The following is an 18464-nucleotide window of genomic DNA, read 5'->3' on the forward strand; positions in this document are numbered from 1 at the left end:
TGCTCTTTCCTTTTTGGGCACCTTTGCCTCCGTCCAATCAAAATATCATTCTTTTCCTATTTTCTACGCCTATTTCTTCTTGTTCACTTTCTAGTCTTTCTTTTATCCTCTGCTCACTTACTCCTATGTCCCTGTCTCTCTCTTTGCCTTTTCCCGGTATTGCCGTTTTTGTCGACGCCTTCGAGTTCCTTCTTCATTCTCTGGGAGCCAATCTGCAATTTTCTTTCATTGTTTCATGAATCTCTCAATAGTCTCTATCCTTGCCATGCCCTTCAATCTCTCTATCTGCTCCTTGGCTCTCAATATGCACTTTGCATCCTGCTCTGACAGCTGCTTTGGTTAGCCTATTTTGATATGCTTTTTACGGCTCTTCTATTTGCTCATGAGTGTATTTGCACTTTACATGTTCAAGAAATTTACCGACGGGAATGCCATGAAAATGTACCTTAAAGGCCACGACGTTTTATGGCCTTTCCAGCGTCACTCCGAGTTACTCCGTACATGTACTCTGTACAGCACTGCACAGATACATCATCAGTGCGCTTCTTGAAACACTAACCCTTACACCTAGAACAGCCTTGCATCTGTGCTTGATTTTGAGATTCGGATGTATGCGTCTTGTGGCGTATGCACACGGGCATCAGCATATACTTGAGACGGGGGTTGCAGAATCCGAAACGTGTGGTGGTGTTGTGATTGGACTGGTCTAGCGCTTATACAAGTATCTTGATGACAAACACCCTGATGAAGATGAATATGAATGCCCCTTATCCTTCACCGAGGGGTCCCTGCCCCTAATATCGGAGAGTACGGAGTACACCGTAGGGTGGTCCTATAGCCGCCCGCAGCGAGGTCTAGATGTAGAATGATTTTCTGCGGAGTCCCGCGCTTCGTATCATATGGCTTACACGGAATCGTCATGATGCAACGGGCCCATCTGGTTTTGGTTGGTTCTGCGCGGTTGATGGATTGGTATGGTCCAATTGTGTGTTCGTATTCGTACTCAGGGGTTGGCCGCCTATATATATGATATATCCGAAGCGACGTGTTCAATTTAACGTAAAATACAACGCACTTTATTTCTCTATTCCATGGCACAGAGTAAGCGTATAATAATACCGTATAGGCATTTTACTACTTTTTCTATTCTCATTTTTCCTATGTAGCAGTGTTTCCGTCAATATTGCTGCTTTCATGTGTAGAGCCGCGTCATCAAAGCGGGATTAGGATAGTCTCTTCTCAGCTACAGCCAAAACCAATCGACTGCCTGCTAGTGTGAATCGTGTAACCCGGAGGTCTATTGGGAATTGCTTCCCGCAAATTTACTGCAGACATCATCTTTGATCTTACGTCAACACATAAACCTGGAGATACCTCCGAATAAGAGTCAATGCAAGTTCAATGTAGCTATCTTCAATGAACAAACATACATTCAGCGAAACAAACATTTTATTATTAGGAAAACTGATTCCCCACAAAATAAACAAGGTGATTCGCCCTATGTGGGACTTAGGCGCAGTGCAGAATGGTCATAAGCTGTGATGCTGGTTGTGGAGGAGAGCCAGCGGGGTGCTGCGGATACTTAAAGGGTCTCGACTTGATGTTGTCTTTATTCAAGTGAACCAAGAGACATAGGACGTTATAAATAGTACTACATGCAAGTGGTCAATTTATGTGGGCATGTTCGCCAACAGACTATGTCGCGTTCAGTTCTGTAATCAGAATAAACCAAATAACATACCTTACTGTTTACTATATATGCCAATTTGGGGAGAAAACTACAACACATTGAGCCAACGTATGGGAAGTCAATCCGCTGACTGCCAACAAATTGTATTGCCAGCACACCATGAAGCCTCGAACTTTACTTTGCTATTTTTATACCCTAAGAAGATAGCGTTTCACCCCAACCTTATTCTTTATTTATTTCTTTAATTCTTTCGGAACGGGCGGTACTTGTTAAAAATCCGTAAAGTATCCTGAGTCGTACAGCTGGTTACTGTTTTGATGGCTGGGAACCGTGAAAGAAATGCATGTTACCCAATCGGGCTACAAATGTGGAGTATTCGATAACGCTAAACCTTATCCTTGCAAAACGTGCCCCACAACACCATTTACCAATTGTGGAATAGTACAGTTATCTCTGAGCCTTGTGAGGCTACTAGTCCTCCTGTGTAAAACGTATCCAATTAGATCTGCTTGCATGGACTATAAAATTTGCAAGTAGGACATTTGCGCCGGCTAGGAACCAAGGAATAGCTGACCATAAGGACTTGATAAACTCAATTGTCCGTAGCCTGAGTTTATGAACCAGGCCATGTGATCTGAGAAGGAAATAGCGTGGTGGCTGTAACAGTGCCTTACGAATCACAGCTTAAGTCGAAGTACCGTGGATCTGGCTATGGATCTTCCCTAATCGATTCACCAATCGCTCCCAAACATGGTTCATTTGTCCAGGTGCTGCGTCTTGACCATTCTTGCAAGAAGCTCCTTGCAATTCTTCTCGCTATATTGCTCCCAAAGCTCATACAAAGACACAAGCTCCTGCGTACACTCGACAACAGCAGGAATATCGACTTCGCTCTCGGAAAGCCATCCGATAAGCTTCTGGATTCGGGGAGGAGGACCACTGCCACTTTTATCGCCCAGTGCTGTGAGCATATTCATACCACCTTCCCTCATGGCACCGGCTAAAGCTGGCGCTGCAGAGCCGTGAAAACCGGCTTGACTGGGTTTGAATACGACAGCAACGATGATGGCCATTACTGCGATGACATGGGGCGCGTGGAGTAGTGGAAGATCAGTGAGATAATGGTCGTTGATTACCGACCATGCGAGGGCGACTTCGTCCGAGGTGAGGGCTAGTTCTCGTTGGAGTTCGGTGAGGGTTCGGTATGGATGATGCACGATCATCTGTGAGCTCATCTCGGATATCAAGGAGAATTCGCATTCTCCTACTTTGGAGACATCCGGTGCGATGAAATCTATGGACTGTTAGTAATAGCTGCTTGTGAATAAAGACAATCATCGAAATACATACCTGGCCAGAGACTTCGAGCCTCACCAACTACAAGCCGAATGTGTTGAGGACACTCCTCCATTTTACAGGCAAGGTAGAACGCAGTCGCAAGCACAAGATAAGGGTTTGTATGTCGAATCTCGTTCTTCGTGTAGTATCGTTTGATGTAGATCTGGGCCGTGGCTAGGGCTTGCTGTCTGGTTGACATCTTCTTCCCGAGCTTTGTGAGTTCTGTGAAGCATTAGATTCAACTCAAAACCTTGCATCATTCTGTCAGAGCTCACGCTGACTGAAATATATGTTGAGCATCCTTTGATCTGGCAAAGGGAACTGCGTATGCGCAACCATGTCCTTTTCGCGCTGCTTGTCGCGCACTTCCGCCAATTTCTCTCGGGTGAAAAGCCAATGTCGACGCTGGGTCGATGCCCAATAATTGGCAGCCATAATGGTAGCAGAGACCGTATATTTCCCTTTAAATCAGTCTCAAATAGGGAGCACTGATCTATTCATGATAATGGAGGTATACTCCGGAGAATTGCGGAATAAGCGGTCTAGACATTCTCCGTCAGTTCCATGACATGACAATACCAACAGTACTGAAACTCACCTTGTTCAATTTGATACTGACAAGAGCCTCCAGGGCTACTTCAACTGGTATGCCTCTCTCATCAACGTGGGCTGTTCCTCCGGATAAACACATGTACGCCAGAGCGGTGATCGGGCGGCTCTCTCAAGACCTGCCCGATCGGGAATGGTAGGGCTGGGCCCTTCAGGTCCCGTGCCGCCGGCCCGGTGACTATAGTTTATCCGACCATGTCGTCAAGCGCAAAGCAAATCATCGCGGCTTGATTTCTCATGGAAACTTCCGGGGTGCAGTTGGGATAAGCAGATCCTCCCTTCTTGTCGACTCAGCTATTTAGATTCGATGCACAGTTCATTACCACACCGCTCCCGGCTCTCCCCTGCTGCGACAGGGACATCCTACGATCGTGAAACCGTCCTTTCTCTCCCGAGAAAAATAATGACGGGCGTGTGATAAGCAAACATCGGAAAAGCTTCAAATATCGAATATGACACCCAACGAATCGAAAAATGACCGTGATCAGAGAATTGCTAAGCTGTGGGAGACCTTGGGCGCCCGGAAGGAAGGGCATATTGATCTCAATGGGTTGAAAAGGGGGCTGAAGAAGATCGATCACCGTGAGCTTCGCCGTCATTACTTCCGATCTCCGTTGCCAGCTGACTGACTCGATGGTTTCCTTCCTTCAGCACTTAAAAATGCGGATGATATGCTACGGAGTATTCTAGTGGCTGTCGATACCAACGGGGATGGACACATTGACTTCTCTGGTAAGGTCACCACGTTGTTCCTTTGTCGCCTTGCGCGAGCGTAACTGGCCTTCCCGCCAGCTTTTCCTTATCCACCTAATCGTCCTCAGAATTTCGGGCCTTTGTCGACCATACGGAGAGCGGACTGTGGAGACTTTTCCAAAGCATTGACCGCAATAACAACGGCGAAATCGATAAAGCCGATCTCAAGGTTGCCTTTTCCAAGTCCGGGGTGACCGTCTCGAGCGCCAAATTGAACGAGTTCTTTACGGATGTGGATAAGAATAAAGATGGCGTTATCACCTATGAGGAATGGAGGTGGGTAGATACCGGACTCTTCCAAACAATTGTTCGACATTGGCTAAGAACCATTAATGGGACCTCTAGGGATTTCCTACTCTTTATGCCCTCTCGCTCATCCCCCGACCTGCGCGCTATTCTCTCATACTATACGGCCACGGGAAATCTAAACCCGGAAGGAGATGTCAACATCAATGATCTGCAGGGTTTAGGTACAGACCACTTGTTTCCTAGACGTTATCTTTTGGCCATCAAGAACCTTTTGTACAATATTCTTCCTCTGCACGCTTTGGCGTCCCTCATCCCAATAGCCCACGCGGAATCCGGCGAGATCTCAAAGTCAACGGTCGCATTAAAAGATGTCTCTGTTCCTCTAGACAATGAGTTCGAGCTGGAATGGCTGCCCATACCCAGGAGTGTCGCCATGTGGATGTCCTTTCGATATTATGAACGGAAGTTGACCGAAAACACTCCTCAATTAGGTTACTTCGTTGCGGGTGGTATCGCAGGCGTCGTATCGAGAACAGCCACCGCGCCTTTGGACCGACTCAAAGTCTATCTCATCGCTCAGACTGGCGTGAAATCAACGGCCGTGCGTGCGGCGAAAGAGGGTGCTCCATTGCAAGCAGCGGGAAGTGCATCAAGGACGCTCGTTGATGCCATGAAGGAGCTGTGGCGTGCAGGTGGAATCCGGAGTTTGTTCGCAGGTAAGTTTACATGCGTGATAACCTCTGGTTGGCTGGTTGGATGGACGTGCTGATGATGGACAGGGAACGGGTTAAACGTGGCCAAGGTCATGCCCGAATCGGCTATCAAGTTTGGAGCCTATGAGGTCTGATTGCCAATCCAAGAACAATAACCTTTCGGTCGCGGATGAACTAACATATAACAGTCCGCAAAACGTGCATTTGCTCGACTTGAAGGTCACAATGACCCTAAAAAGCTCATGCCGGTATCGCAGTTCCTGTCAGGAGGATGCGGTGGAATGGTTGCTCAGTAAGTTCGCGCTATATTGGCAATTGCATCATAGTCTAATTATTTGTAGATGCTTCGTCTACCCTCTTGACACATTAAAGTTGTAAGTTCTACCCGGCCTTTACCGTCCATTCGAATTTCATAACTGATCGGTTCGACAGTCGGATGCAATGCGAAACGGTCGAAGGTGGTCTGAAAGGAAACCGCTTAATAGCAGCGACGGCAAAAAAAGTGATTAAGACAAACGGCATACTCGGATTCTTCCGCGGACTGCCCCTCGGCCTTGTGGGCATGTTCCCCTACGCTGCGATCGACTTGACCACATTCGAATACCTCAAACGGGCCCTAATCGGCCGAAAGGCCCGTCTCAACCATTGCCATGAGGACGATGTTCCTCTGAACAACTTCACGACAGGAGCCATTGGCGCATTCAGTGGAGCATTCGGTGCATCTGTCGTCTATCCACTCAATGTTCTCCGGACGAGACTCCAAGCTCAGGGAACAATTCTCCATCCTGCTACGTATAATAGCATCGGCGATGTCGCTCGCAAAACACTTCAAACCGAAGGCCCACGAGGGCTCTACAAGGGAATTACGCCCAATCTCCTGAAAGTTGTACCGGCGGTTTCGATCAGCTACGTTGTATATGAAAATTCGAAGAGATTCCTCGGCTTGAAGTGATAGCCAGCGCTCGAGCTTACTGGTACAGCTCTACATTATTATTGCACATAACCGGAGTTTTTTCTGCTTTTATCTTCATTATTCATTTTTTTTCTCTCTCTTCTGTTCTATACTTGATCTGACCTTGAATATTCTCGTCAAGATACCCATAAAGCCCATTGCCTTATTCACGGCTACAACTGACGATCCACGATCTGTTTCTCGTTCTGTTTGCGACATGATTTTCGACATCCCGCAAGCTCCGCATCACCTTATCAGGAGCATTCATCTTGAGATCTATAATATATCGATACCTCGAAGGTATCTTGAAAAAAAGGTCAGGACATTGAGCACCACACTAGCATGGCGAGGCGTCGTGTGGGAACGAATGTATGCATGCTGCGGAGTTTTTTTTTTTTTCCCCCCTCTTTTTTATACTTTTTGACATCTTCGTTTTTTGGTATTTGCTTCTAATGTCCCTGTAAAACTTCAGGAGGATGGTTTATCTGTCTTTGTTTGAGATGCGTTGTATTGTACTTATTCAGGACTGCTGTGTGGCAGCATTCACCCAGATAGAGCTATGTAAATAGAAATTCAAAAACTGTCTATCAGTTCGAGCATACATTCCGAAGTATCCAGCCTTTCTTTCCATCGAATGATTATTACTTCCGCGCAGCAACCGCCCTAACCTCCTCATCCTTGGGCAGAATATCCGGCACCGGCCCCACAGGCGTAATACTAAACTGATTAATCTGCTTATGACTCTTCGTATAATGGAACTTGATATGCTCAAAGTCCGTTGTTTCCCGGAACGCAGGAACATCCCAATACAAGCCCCTCACCCAGCGATGAATAGCCGGATACCCAGAGCGAATATCCCGGATATTACACTTGAAATGCTGCACATACACAGGGTCGAACCGGATAATCGTCGTAAACAACCTGATATCCGCCTCTGTGATATTGGAGCCGAAATAGAAGGGCCTTTCGGGAGTTACCGAGGACGAGAGGTGGGATTCGATCTTGTCGAGAGAGGAGAAGAGGGTTGTTACGGCGCGCTCGTAGGCTTCTTGGGTTGTTGCGAAGCCAGATTTGTAGACGCCGTTGTTGACGTCGTTGTAGGTCCATTCGTTTGTGGATTCGATTTCGGGGCGGAGGGAGGGCGGGTAGAGGTCAATGGATTTGTATTGAGTGGGCAGGAGGTCGTCGAATTCGTAGTAGAGCATGCGGATGATTTCGGAGCTCTGTTGCGATCAGTTATCCGAGAATGATGGTTTTGTGTAATAGATAAATACCTCGTTGCTCACGATCTTCTTGGCCTTCTTATCATAGAGCACAGGGACTGTGAACCGGCCCGCGTATTCCGGGTCCTGCGCGAAGTAGATGTCGCGGAGGTGCGAGACATCGGCGTGCAATGGGTCCGGGGTGGTGTTCGCTCCAGGCAATTTCTCATCGGCAGTCACGAAGCGCCAGCCCTTCTCTCCTAGATGCCAATGCACAGAGGTGTACGAGATGAAGTCCTCGAGGCCCTTGAGCTTTCTTGTGATCAATGTCCGGTGCGCTGCGGCATATTAGCGATCGCATTCATCCTCGGATCTGTAAGCAGGATGGTATACCCCAAGGACAAGCGTAAGATACATAGAGATGATAGCGGCCCTTCTCAGGGGGGAATTCCGCGCCAGATTCTCTGGAGATCCAGTTTCGGAACACGGACTGCTGGCGCTTGAATTCGCCGGACTTGTCGTTGGGGTTCACCCAGTCTGTGATCTTGCCAGAGCTTCCAGTCTATAGGGTACAAGTAGGAAGCTTAGCATAGGAAATTGACTTCGAACTTCGGGGGAGGAACTTACTGCCATGTTGCGTGTTGCTGAAGTGAACTGAGGGGTGATGGAGCGAGTCGGATATAGCGCAAGGAACCCTGCTGAGACAACCCGAGGATGTGTGATATGACGAGAAACCTGCTGGGTTCGGAGAAGTGCAGAGAACATGAGAAAAGAGAGAATAACGTAGTGGCCGGGGATTAAGGCTTGAAATAATTGCGGCGGGGGAGGCGATGACGTTGATTACGGAGAGATCGCATAACCCTGACAAAGCAGGGTCTCCACTGATAAGTACGGAGTAAAACGGATTTATCAAGAACCTCAAATATAATTGCTATGTGCTTATAAAAAACATGACAAAACTCATAGGAAAAGTCGGAGACCCGTTCGTTACATTAATACGCGTTCAACTGTAGCGCGTGTGATTTACTTCCTCAGCTTCACCATCACATACGGAATCTCAACATCCTCCTCGTTCTGATCCTCAGCTGTCACCTCAAAGATGATGTTCTTCTGGTGTTCGGGAACTGGCTTCTTGCTGATGGTCTCCACCAGCTTGCTCATCCTGTAGAAATAAATGTTAGCCAGAGTCAAGTCACAGGAAGAAAGAAGGAGATACATACGGCAAAGGAAGACGGTCTTTCAGTTTCGCTGGAGGGTAGAAGCTAGCGTAGAGCAAGCTAACACCCGAGCTAACCATGCTCACCTCCAAGCCCAGATCGGAGAAGTACTTGAGGAAGTCCTGCAATGGGATATCGTCGACCTCAAAGCGATCCCAGATCTGGTCAATGGACACTTCACCCTGCTTACCCATGTACTTGCCCTTGGGGCTGCCGATGGGCTCACTGAAGCCAAGGAAAGGAAGAGCAATGTTCACAAAACCGTTCTTGTATTGCTCAATATCGTCCTTGCCATCGATGATCTTGTAGTTCTCCAGCGAGACCAATCCAGTAACGAGCGCAGTGGCCGTGGCAATAGCAGGAATGATCTTACCCGCGATGAACTTGGTCTTGTGTCGGTCCGCCTGAGGGATTTCGTAGTTATCCGCACGGAGGTTGCTAGCAGCCGTAATGAAGTCGATGTGGTGGTTAGTATCATCGTCTTTTTCGAATTCCACTGGGGTGAGGCGGAAGCCGGCAAGCGACTTAGGCGATGGAAGAGAGCTGACGAGTTTCTGGATTTCGTCGTTGTCATCGCTGGGTCCAGCGGGCTGAGCATTCGGATCGGGCTCGTTTTCGTCTGCCTGAATCTTGACGCTGGAACTAGGTGTGAATTCGGGAATTATCATGTTATCCACAATCTTGCGGTAGTATCCCTTGTCCGCACCGGGATTCTTGATGCCGTAGTTGAAGGCGTGAAGGTTCGCGGCCGCAACGACGAAGCCGAAATGGGTGGGGTTCGTGCTGTCAAACTTCAGAGGCGTCGGCGCACGCTTAGGACCAGACCAGAAAGGCTGACCGGTAGATGTCTTCGAGTCTTTGGGGAAGTTGTACAACAATTGCTGAATTGCATTGTTGTATTGGGCCTCGAACTGGTGGCGAGCCCACATAATGCAGTCATCGAAGGTCAATGGCTTGTCTGTAACCAAGAAATCACGGAGGTTCTCCAGGGTCTGCTTCTCATTGCCAGCCTGCTTGAGCGTCTGCTCAATGTAGTTAGGCTGAGACAGGTACAAGTTGACAGCCTCCGGTGGCCCAACGAAGTAAGTCTGGAAAAGATCCCGAGCCCAAGCGATAGTGTGCTCGATTCGGTTGGGGAAACTCTTCAAAGTACACATGGGGAAGGTCTTCTCCGGAGGGTCCTGGGAGCTTGAATAGGATTCGGTGATCCGGGGAAGGACAACCTGAGTGTTGCCCTTGGTGCCAAGGGTTCCACTCTCGAGCAGGGGCTTCCGGAAGAAGACGCAGCGACGGTCAACGTAGGTTCTTGCGTCGACGTTATCCAGAGCATTGGTAATGCCGTCGAGGCCCTCCCAGAATTCTTCGTTGAAGATGTGTTCGGTGTCTGGTCCAACACGGTCCCGGAGTGTAACGATCTTCCCTTCCAGCTCAGGGTTCATGGCCTGCACGGCAGCAGAAGCGCATTCACTCTTCAATCTTCCGACATCCTTAGTACGGAAAAGGAATTGCCGGTTGAGGTTGCTCTTCTCGATTTGATCCATATCAGTAACAAAGACTTTGCCGTTGGGACCAGTTCCCAAACCCTGCATGGCCCAGTTCTTCAAGGTTTCGCAACCGATAGCTCCTGCGCCAACAAGAAACTGCTTGGTATTGGCAATCTTCTCCTGGAATTCCTTTCCAAAAACGGCGATCTGTCCATCATAGCGGGTTCCAAGCGGCTTGCAGCTCTCTTCGGACCGAGTAATAGACGCAGGGAGCGACTCTAAAGAGTCAAAGTAGAGCCATTGACTAACTGGGTTGAATTTGCCTGACACAGCCTTGAGGATTTCCTGGGCAACAAGACCTCCAAACAACGCAGCCAAGGGATTCAGGTCACCACGGGCTTGATAGGCCAGTTCTTTGATAACCTTGTCATCCAATTCCACCTTCTCCTCCTGGCTTGATGCAAGATCATTTGCGATCTTGATAACCTCCTGAGCGTCACTCTCGTTGTGAGGACGAGGAAGTTGGCCATCATGGTTTTCTGCGAATTTATGCAGGGCTTGGATACCAATATGCAGCTGCTGCGGCCGATCGAATTTGGCGAAGTCGGAAACCATGAGTTCCGGCTTCTTGATTTGCTGATCAAGCGACTCAAAGTCGACAAATCTGGGCATCTTGACTTGCGTAAAGATACCGCCGCCCTGGTACGAGCCAAGGCCGGAAACATCACCGATGCTGAACGTGTAGGGGCCCTTGACGGTCACCTTCCGAGGATTAGAGCTGTTCAAGCCCTCTAAACCCTTGACTTCGGTAAACGTTACGAAGTCTCCATCTTCAAGACCGTGTCTGCTCTCATCCAATGCTGACACCAGACCATCCTCAGCAATGTCCGCCACGATTCCGCTCACGGGTTCTTCACCGGTGGGATCGCCGACGGTGAAGTTCTTTCCGAAATCATTGAAGAGGTATCCAAAAAGACCAAACGTGTCTGTGATCGTGAGGTAGATACCGTTCTTGTGGCAGAAGTCGGCAATCGCAAGCTGCTCCTTCAGAGGCGTCAAGGTGAGAACCACCGCTTGGTAACGCTTAAGTTGTTCGAGGTTGTCTGAGAGCTTTCCGCCTCCGTGGACCGTGACGGGGACATAGGAGTTCAGTTCCGCTACTCTTGGAGCAGTCGCTTCGGCGCGCGGCTTGCCGACATCTTGGGGCTGCAGGAAGAACTGGGAGGAGAGGTCTGAGATGGCAACGGGAGCGGGGTCGTAGAGGGTAAGGGACTTGACACCAGCGAGGGCAATGTTCTTGGCTGCATTCAAACGATTAGAAGGACAATGCAAATCTCAACTCTGGCCGTATGACGACTTACCAATCTCAACACCCAGACCCTTCAATCCGACAATGAGGACATTCGAAGAGCCCATACGCTTCATAGCTTCATGACCAAGCACGTACCTATAAGCGAGAACCTCATCAGTAACTGGTCCTTCCCGCCACCAATGGAGCTTCCAAACACTTACAGCTGCCGACTATAAAGAGACTCGTCGATCTCCCCGTGCTTGATCGCCTCCACAGTTTCCTGTGGGTTGTCCACTTGCATCTTAGCGTCCTACCACATCGTCAGCCCTAATTCTATTGATACCAACTAGACCGTCCAGCATACCGTCATGATTTTTTTCGTCTCTGGTGTAGATGCCGTGTCGTCGCCCGATGCTCTTCGCTTTCCCAGCTGCGAAGCTTCACGAACAGGGATACTGGAAGGAATGGTGAACGGCTTTTCCGAGAGAAAGCCTTGCCTCCAAGCAAGACTTTCCACCTGGCGTTACGAAAGAGGGATGTATATCTAGTTGTCCAGAGCTTCCCGGGGGAGCTATTCGAATCACAGGAACGAAGAGGGGTAAGAGTGGTCAACAGTACGACGTTATAGCGTACTCGAGATCAGTGGAGATACTATACAAGAGTAACAGTGGGAGAGCGTGAAAGCAAAGACGACAAGAAATGGTAAAACGACAAAAGAAGAGAGAAAGCGATGGAGAGCGAGAGAAAAGAGAACAGCGACGTAAGAGAGAGGGACCAGTTGCTACGTGCTGACTCAGCCCGAGGCACGTGCTGATTAGCAACTGCCCCACGACAGCCTTAAGAGAGACTTATCTTTTTGCTATATGCGATATATGTTCTATTGCTGACGGTGTGGGAGGTGGATGCCATTATGAGAACACGCATTGGCAATTGATCCCTTGTTTGCGCTGTTGCTGTGAAGAGGAATTCACCGTTACTGCTTCAGTTCGACTTCCGCCGCATCTCCGACGCGCTCATTACACGCGATAACGACAACGGCAACCGTGACGCAGGTATTCAACCTGTTCTTTCATATGTGCCGATACGAACTTCTGGGTCGTGGACTATTGTACTGGCAACGTCGGAAGTCAAAGGCTGATAACAATTTATCGCTGGAGTAGGTCCTGCGTCGCCGGTTGATACACCGCACCAGTCAATTAACGCAGGAACCAATCGATAGAGAATCTGAAATAGAATGCTCCACGAGATCCTCCTTTCCCTCTCCGGCCAGCCGTCGCCCCTCTTCGCCCTCCAGGGTGAGGAGGATGGCGTCATTCAAGATGCTTTTCCGCTCCTGGCACCTCCCGAGAAAGCCCTCCTCACATCCCTCGCGCGACTGAGCCGGTTGCATGTCCGACTGCGAAACCATACTTCGGTAATCTCCTCGTCGCATCCATCTGTCATCTGCCGAGCCGTATCAACTGCGATTGTTACGGAACATCTGGCTGAATTCCAAAAGAAAATACTCGAGGTGGAGAAGGCGATCTTGGTCGAGGATAGCGGATATGTCGGCGGATACGGTATCGTGCCATTGTCGACAATCGTGGGCGAATTTGCTCCATGGACCCGACGATTGGAATGGCTATGGGAAGTGGCTCGATTCGTCTATCCAGAGCATAAGAAATCCTATCGAGGCTGCACGGGTGCTGCGCTGATCGATCACCTTCGAGCGGAGTCACAAACTGGATATGCTGACCTGGAGGAGATGGCGTTACAATTGGTTACGGCAGCGGAACGGGCATGGATGAGGCAGCTTTCGATGTGGCTGTTGCATGGAACTCTGCCGACATTTGGCAAAGACGACTTTTTCATTCAGGAGGATGACACCAACACCAACGACGGTGACGATTCTGGCGTAACGCAATTTGCGATGCATGCGGACCGGCTACCGAAATTTATCTCTGCAAGCACAGCATCATCCATCTTGTTCATTGGAAAATCTTTGAATCATATTAGAGCGAAGCGCAAAGCGTCTTCAACGGGCAGGTCTACAAGTCTACTAACATCTCCCGTTACTTTGCATGCGGAGCATATCGAGAGCCTTGCGGCGTTAGAGTCGCCCATGTCCAGTTCGAAGCTATCCAACGCCGTAAACGCTATACGACTAGCATTATCACAGAGTACACTTTCCAAGTTACTTCCGCTGCCGAAGATCCTCGAGATGCTATCTGTCCTTCATGATTTCATGTTGTTGCAACGCGGCGAGTTTGTAACTGCTCTCGTGGCGCTTGCAGACGCTCGCACAAGTGAGCGACATCGGAGAGGGAAAGTTCTTGGAGGACTAGTTGGGCTCAAGCCAGGAGATTTGGCGAATACTCTTGCCAAGGCATGGACAGAGCTTTACGCTTTACAAAACGCGGAAGATTCGGGGGACGATAAGCTTGATCTTGCCCGAGATCTATTACATTTATCTATTGACGACCAGAAGAAGGGTGGTCATTCACGCGATACAGCTGGATATGGCCTGGCTGATGAAATTTCCAATATTTCCTTCTCTGACTTGCTATTCCCTATCCCCACATTCCTAACTATCCAAGTACGCCCGCCAATGGATCTATTCCTATCGACAACCGATATTTCCGTCTATTCAAAAATTCACTCCTACCTTCTTGGGATACGCCGCGCCCAAATACGTCTTAGTGATCTCTGGAAACACACATCCATCCGAAGATGCCATCCTTCCCCGTGGGGGCCTCCGCGGAGCAGTACGCGTGCCGGTCAAAACCGACTGAAGAGGGGTAGAGACCGAGACAATGCTCGAATAGTTCAAATGAGACCAATTTGGGCGACAAGCAGTGCGGCCCTTTATGTACTGTCTGAGATCGGAAGCTTTTTCCAAGGAGAAGTAATCAATTGTTCCTGGCAACATTTCCGTGAATGGATTGAGGGTGGTCCATCTCACGTGGGGTCAAGGGCAAGTTCCAGACCGGGTACGGCATCATCGTCGAAGCAAAAGGAAATTACCAGCTTCACACCTGCGCATCTTGCTGCTGTGGACGATTTGAGTCAATCAACTCATAATGCTACACCTGCCCACGACCCAGAAACTTTGACAGTCGCACACCGTCGACATCTTTCCTCTCTCGTCCAGTCATTGTTCCTGACTGATACGCCATTCACAAGTGCTCTCCGATCTCTCCTTACAAGAGTTGACCGCTTCATCGCCCTGGTCGTCCGGCTGGAAAGTATCCAGCGCAACATGGATCTGGAAACCGACGAAGGAGTCGTCGACGAGAGGGCAGACTACGCTAGCGAAGAGCGTGAAGTCCTACGAGAACTTAATGGCACACAGAAGGAAGTCAAAGCAGGAATCCAGAACGTTGTAGCGCGGTTAAGAGACATCGATGACAGCCGGTCTGGAGAGGGACGACGGATGTTCGACCTCGCGAGAAATCCCAATCAGAACTGGTCGTCAGCGCTAAACAATAATGGCATTGGAGGTACGGAGTTGCCGAATGCTAACCACTATGTACCACGCAAAGCAGCTGGTGTTGATCAGTTGCTGATGAAGCTGGATTTCGGTAACGTCAACGACGACGGAGCTTGATACTGGAACTTGTGCCTGGCGGTTGATTATTGCTCGTTACACCGCCCCCTTCGCTATTCAAGGGCTTATTTCATGAAATCCACGAAACCAGGATACAGCACGGTTATGTATGTCATGTAATGTTTACTTTCAAACTCATTGTATGTCCAATCGAGGCATCTGCAAAATTCCTGATCATCTCAGCACGTTCCATTGATCATACTGCTCTTCTCTGTCTCTGCAGCGATTCTGCAGATCTTCAGACTAAATCAATAGCTAGCTTGTAGGACATGGAGGACTTGCACGCCCATCCTGTGTTTCTGTCTCTTGCCTAGAGCTAGGCTCAGTTTGATTATTAGTTGATTTTCGAATCACGATGCCGTCACCCGTTTGGTTTGAATGTTGATCTGATTCTTGTCGTCTCGTAGTAGACATAAGCAGGAAATGCAAAATTTACAAGTAGAAGAATATGGGGCAAGAAGGTAGATAGACGGGATAGTCAAGATAGAGGGAGAGGAGACAGAAGCACATGACTTGCCAACTCGCCTCGCATAAGTCCCAAGCACCACCACTTCAACTCCTGCATACCGCTAAGAAATCTCTTATGCTCAAATGACCTTCCAGAAGGGCGTTCGAAAAAGCAAAGACTGCACATGATCACTCCTGCAGAAGAAATCAAAATTAAAATTAACAAGGTTACTTGGTCTGTCCCAAAGAGGAAACCCGAGAAACCAGCAAGCCTGAAGAGAGTCCAGCACACGGTTAACAGATCTTCAACATGACTGGGATAACTGGCTAATGTCTATGTCTGAGAACAGCTGACTGACTTCCTGCTCCTATTGGTGTAAGGAGGACAAAAACTATTGTCTTTATGATCACGTTCACGTCTCCATTCTGCGACACGCTTGGAATGCTCCGGCCACGATACTCCACCAACATCCGCTCGGGATGTCGCTTTTCGGAAATGCGAGACTCCTTGTGGCAACATCGCTATTTCCCTCCCATTTCTCCTTTTTGACGGACGGGTTTGTGCAAGTCCACCGACATTTGTTTTCAGATGAACACATGACCGTCCTAATCTGTACTATTCTGAGAATATGGGGTGTTGGAGGATTATGAATGTGGGAGCGTGGAGGAGGAGTAAGGAGTACAATACGGAGTCCGGGAACCGGAGGAGTTACATACACTGGGCTCGGGTTCTATTTGACAGTTTCCCAGGTTCTGGTTGAATTCTGGTCTGCTCTGTGTCAAAAATAGGTTGCAGATGGGACAAGGTAGGCCAGATTACACCATGACCACGATGCCGAAGCTGTCATTGGCAGGGAAGGCCTTTCCGGTGGAAGACACGGAGCAAAAACCGGGGAAGCTCCCCACGGTCCACTCTGGGGTTCTTGCGCGGATTGAGTTATTTGCGACAACAGCAATAGAGGACAACCCCTCGGCCTTCGTACGGCACACATGCATACATGTATAGAGTCTCGATTCGACACCAAGTGGGTTTGTGCATCTCTAGGGTCCTAGATAAAGAGAAAAATTCTCCGACATGCTAATTTTGCCAGACCGCTGTCGGGACCGATGGGCAGCTGACCAAGAGATTCAGATCTGTCCGACTTTTGCGGTACCCGCTCTGTACTCTAGACAGTTAGCGAAGCTGTCGGCTCCCCCATACTCGGGAATCCCGTTTCCCCCAATGTGGACCATTCCATGATCCATCGACCAAGGATCGGCCGCCATCCCTCGGTCAAGTGACCCTTTCGCTCTTACCGTCTTCAGCGACAAAGGGACAAAAAAAGTAAAATCGGAACATGGAACATCTCACGATGTCTTCAAACGCGCATACCTCTTTGGTTTGTTGCGAATCTGTCTGTCCGCAGACGATGTTTGTTCCGTGGATGCTGGCGCTGAAGTGATTCTTGAAGTCATTGTGAGAACAGCTCTAGACCCCTTTTTAGGACATCACGCGGACGATTTATTTTTTTATTATTTCTTTTCTTTCCTAACCCTGGCTTATCGGTCCTTTCTGGGGCATGCTGAATTCGTTTGGGTCAGTCCTACATCTTGTCCTTCCCCGGATCTATAAACCCCAGGTACCCCCCGATGCGGATGGTAAGAGCCATCATCTTTCATCCAACTCTTCTCTTTGCTTATTTTCTTCCTTTTCTTCCGTTCCACTTTCTATCACCGATATCCGCTCCTTATCGTAGTCTCCTCTCTTCTATACCCTCTCCATAACCATGTCTTTCGCACTCTCCCGTGTGCTGGCTCCAGCACGGTCGAAGTTTCCTTCTGTTGCCATCTCTTACTCTCTTTCTACCCGGCTACACTCCACTGGCCCCGGTCCCTACAGTCCTATCCAGACCAAGTTGGCTTCGGTGAAAGGATCCAAGAATGGCAATCGATTCAAAGAATTTGACCTAGAGGACCGGGTATATGCTATCACCGGCGGTGCCAGAGGTCTGGGTCTTGCAATGGCTGAAGCGCTTTTGGAGGCCGGCGCCAAAGGTACTTAATATCTCGTTCAGAGCTTCGAAGCGACAGGATAGAAAGGCTAACTGAAGTCTTCTTGAATCCAGTCTACTGCTTGGACCGTCTCGAGAGTCCGGATCCCGAATTCATGGCCGCTAAAGAGCATGGAGAACGGGAATTCGGTGGACTGCTTGAATACCGCCGCCTCGATGTCCGCAACGATGCCGAAGTCAACAACGTCTTCTCCGAGATTGCCGGTAACAACCAGCGGCTGGACGGTCTGATTGCTGCTGCCGGAATCAACTACCTACAGAGCGCCCTGGAGCACTCACAAACGGCCTTGAACGAAGTGATGCAGATCAACTACAACGGCGTCTTCAACTCTGCAACCGCTGCAGCCCGCCAGATGTTCAACTACCAACAAAAGGGCTCAATCCTGCTCATTGCTAGCATGAGTGGCCTCATCGCCAACAAGGGCATGACTTCTCCCGTTTACAACTCCTCTAAGGCTGCTGTTATCCAGCTCGCCCGTTCCCTGGCCATGGAATGGGGACGTCACGGTATCCGCGTGAACAGTCTATGTCCGGGGCACATTGTCACACCGATGGTTGAGCAGGTCTTCCAACAGAACCCCGCTGCGCGGGCCGTCTGGGAAGCTGAGAACATGCTCGGGCGACTGGCTACGCCAGAGGAATTCCGGGGTGCTGCGCTCTTCACTCTGAGTGATGCTAGCAGCTTCATGACTGGAAGCACGATGCTCATCGATGGTGGCCACACTGCATGGTGAGTCTGCCATGACTGTTCAACTAGACGATAACAAGGGATTTGAGAAGAACAATCCGTATCCGTGATCTAGGGGTAGTGCCAAAGCAAGGGATACATCGTTTTGCTGGTGAAAGGATCACGCATGCAAAGTGCAGTCCTTCGGAGCATAC

The 18464-nt window shown here is 49.3% G+C and overlaps 6 protein-coding genes across 6 annotated transcripts; 3 read left to right on the top strand and 3 right to left on the bottom strand.

The window, feature by feature from the left end:
- Nucleotides 1–2445: 2445 nt before the first annotated feature.
- Nucleotides 2446–3463, bottom strand: ssn8 (cyclin-dependent protein serine/threonine kinase regulator SSN8; the record flags this gene model as incomplete). The annotated part of the gene is made up of 3 exons (XM_043281600.1): nucleotides 2446–2984; nucleotides 3041–3250; nucleotides 3304–3463. The coding sequence occupies 3 exons, from the start codon at nucleotides 3461–3463 to the stop codon at nucleotides 2446–2448; spliced, it is 909 nt and encodes a 302-aa protein (XP_043139063.1).
- Nucleotides 3464–4089: 626 nt separating this feature from the next.
- Nucleotides 4090–6304, top strand: ACHE_60428S (calcium-binding mitochondrial carrier protein; the record flags this gene model as incomplete). The annotated part of the gene is made up of 9 exons (XM_043281601.1): nucleotides 4090–4219; nucleotides 4289–4369; nucleotides 4459–4666; nucleotides 4736–4860; nucleotides 5131–5355; nucleotides 5419–5480; nucleotides 5541–5644; nucleotides 5694–5726; nucleotides 5785–6304. The coding sequence occupies 9 exons, from the start codon at nucleotides 4090–4092 to the stop codon at nucleotides 6302–6304; spliced, it is 1488 nt and encodes a 495-aa protein (XP_043139064.1).
- A 641-nt stretch (nucleotides 6305–6945) lies between these two features.
- On the bottom strand, nucleotides 6946–8271 carry ECM4 (glutathione S-transferase family protein; the record flags this gene model as incomplete). Its single annotated transcript, XM_043281602.1, has 4 exons — nucleotides 6946–7527; nucleotides 7579–7844; nucleotides 7900–8068; nucleotides 8134–8271. 4 exons carry the CDS (start codon nucleotides 8269–8271, stop codon nucleotides 6946–6948), a joined length of 1155 nt encoding a protein of 384 aa, XP_043139065.1.
- A 258-nt stretch (nucleotides 8272–8529) lies between these two features.
- Nucleotides 8530–11868, bottom strand: ubaA (E1 ubiquitin-activating protein ubaA; the record flags this gene model as incomplete). The annotated part of the gene is made up of 5 exons (XM_043281603.1): nucleotides 8530–8668; nucleotides 8727–11508; nucleotides 11569–11654; nucleotides 11720–11808; nucleotides 11863–11868. The coding sequence occupies 5 exons, from the start codon at nucleotides 11866–11868 to the stop codon at nucleotides 8530–8532; spliced, it is 3102 nt and encodes a 1033-aa protein (XP_043139066.1).
- Nucleotides 11869–12732: 864 nt separating this feature from the next.
- Nucleotides 12733–15084, top strand: ACHE_60431S (putative gamma-tubulin complex component GCP4; the record flags this gene model as incomplete). The annotated part of the gene is made up of 1 exon (XM_043281604.1): nucleotides 12733–15084. The coding sequence occupies one exon, from the start codon at nucleotides 12733–12735 to the stop codon at nucleotides 15082–15084; it is 2352 nt and encodes a 783-aa protein (XP_043139067.1).
- A 2447-nt stretch (nucleotides 15085–17531) lies between these two features.
- Nucleotides 17532–18316, top strand: ACHE_60432S (putative short chain dehydrogenase/oxidoreductase; the record flags this gene model as incomplete). The annotated part of the gene is made up of 2 exons (XM_043281605.1): nucleotides 17532–17565; nucleotides 17637–18316. The coding sequence occupies 2 exons, from the start codon at nucleotides 17532–17534 to the stop codon at nucleotides 18314–18316; spliced, it is 714 nt and encodes a 237-aa protein (XP_043139068.1).
- Nucleotides 18317–18464: the final 148 nt, after the last annotated feature.

The sequence above is a fragment of the Aspergillus chevalieri genome, chromosome 6 (genome assembly GCF_016861735.1).
Source record: "Aspergillus chevalieri M1 DNA, chromosome 6, nearly complete sequence".
In the NCBI taxonomy this organism is placed as follows: Eukaryota; Fungi; Ascomycota; class Eurotiomycetes; order Eurotiales; family Aspergillaceae; genus Aspergillus; species Aspergillus chevalieri.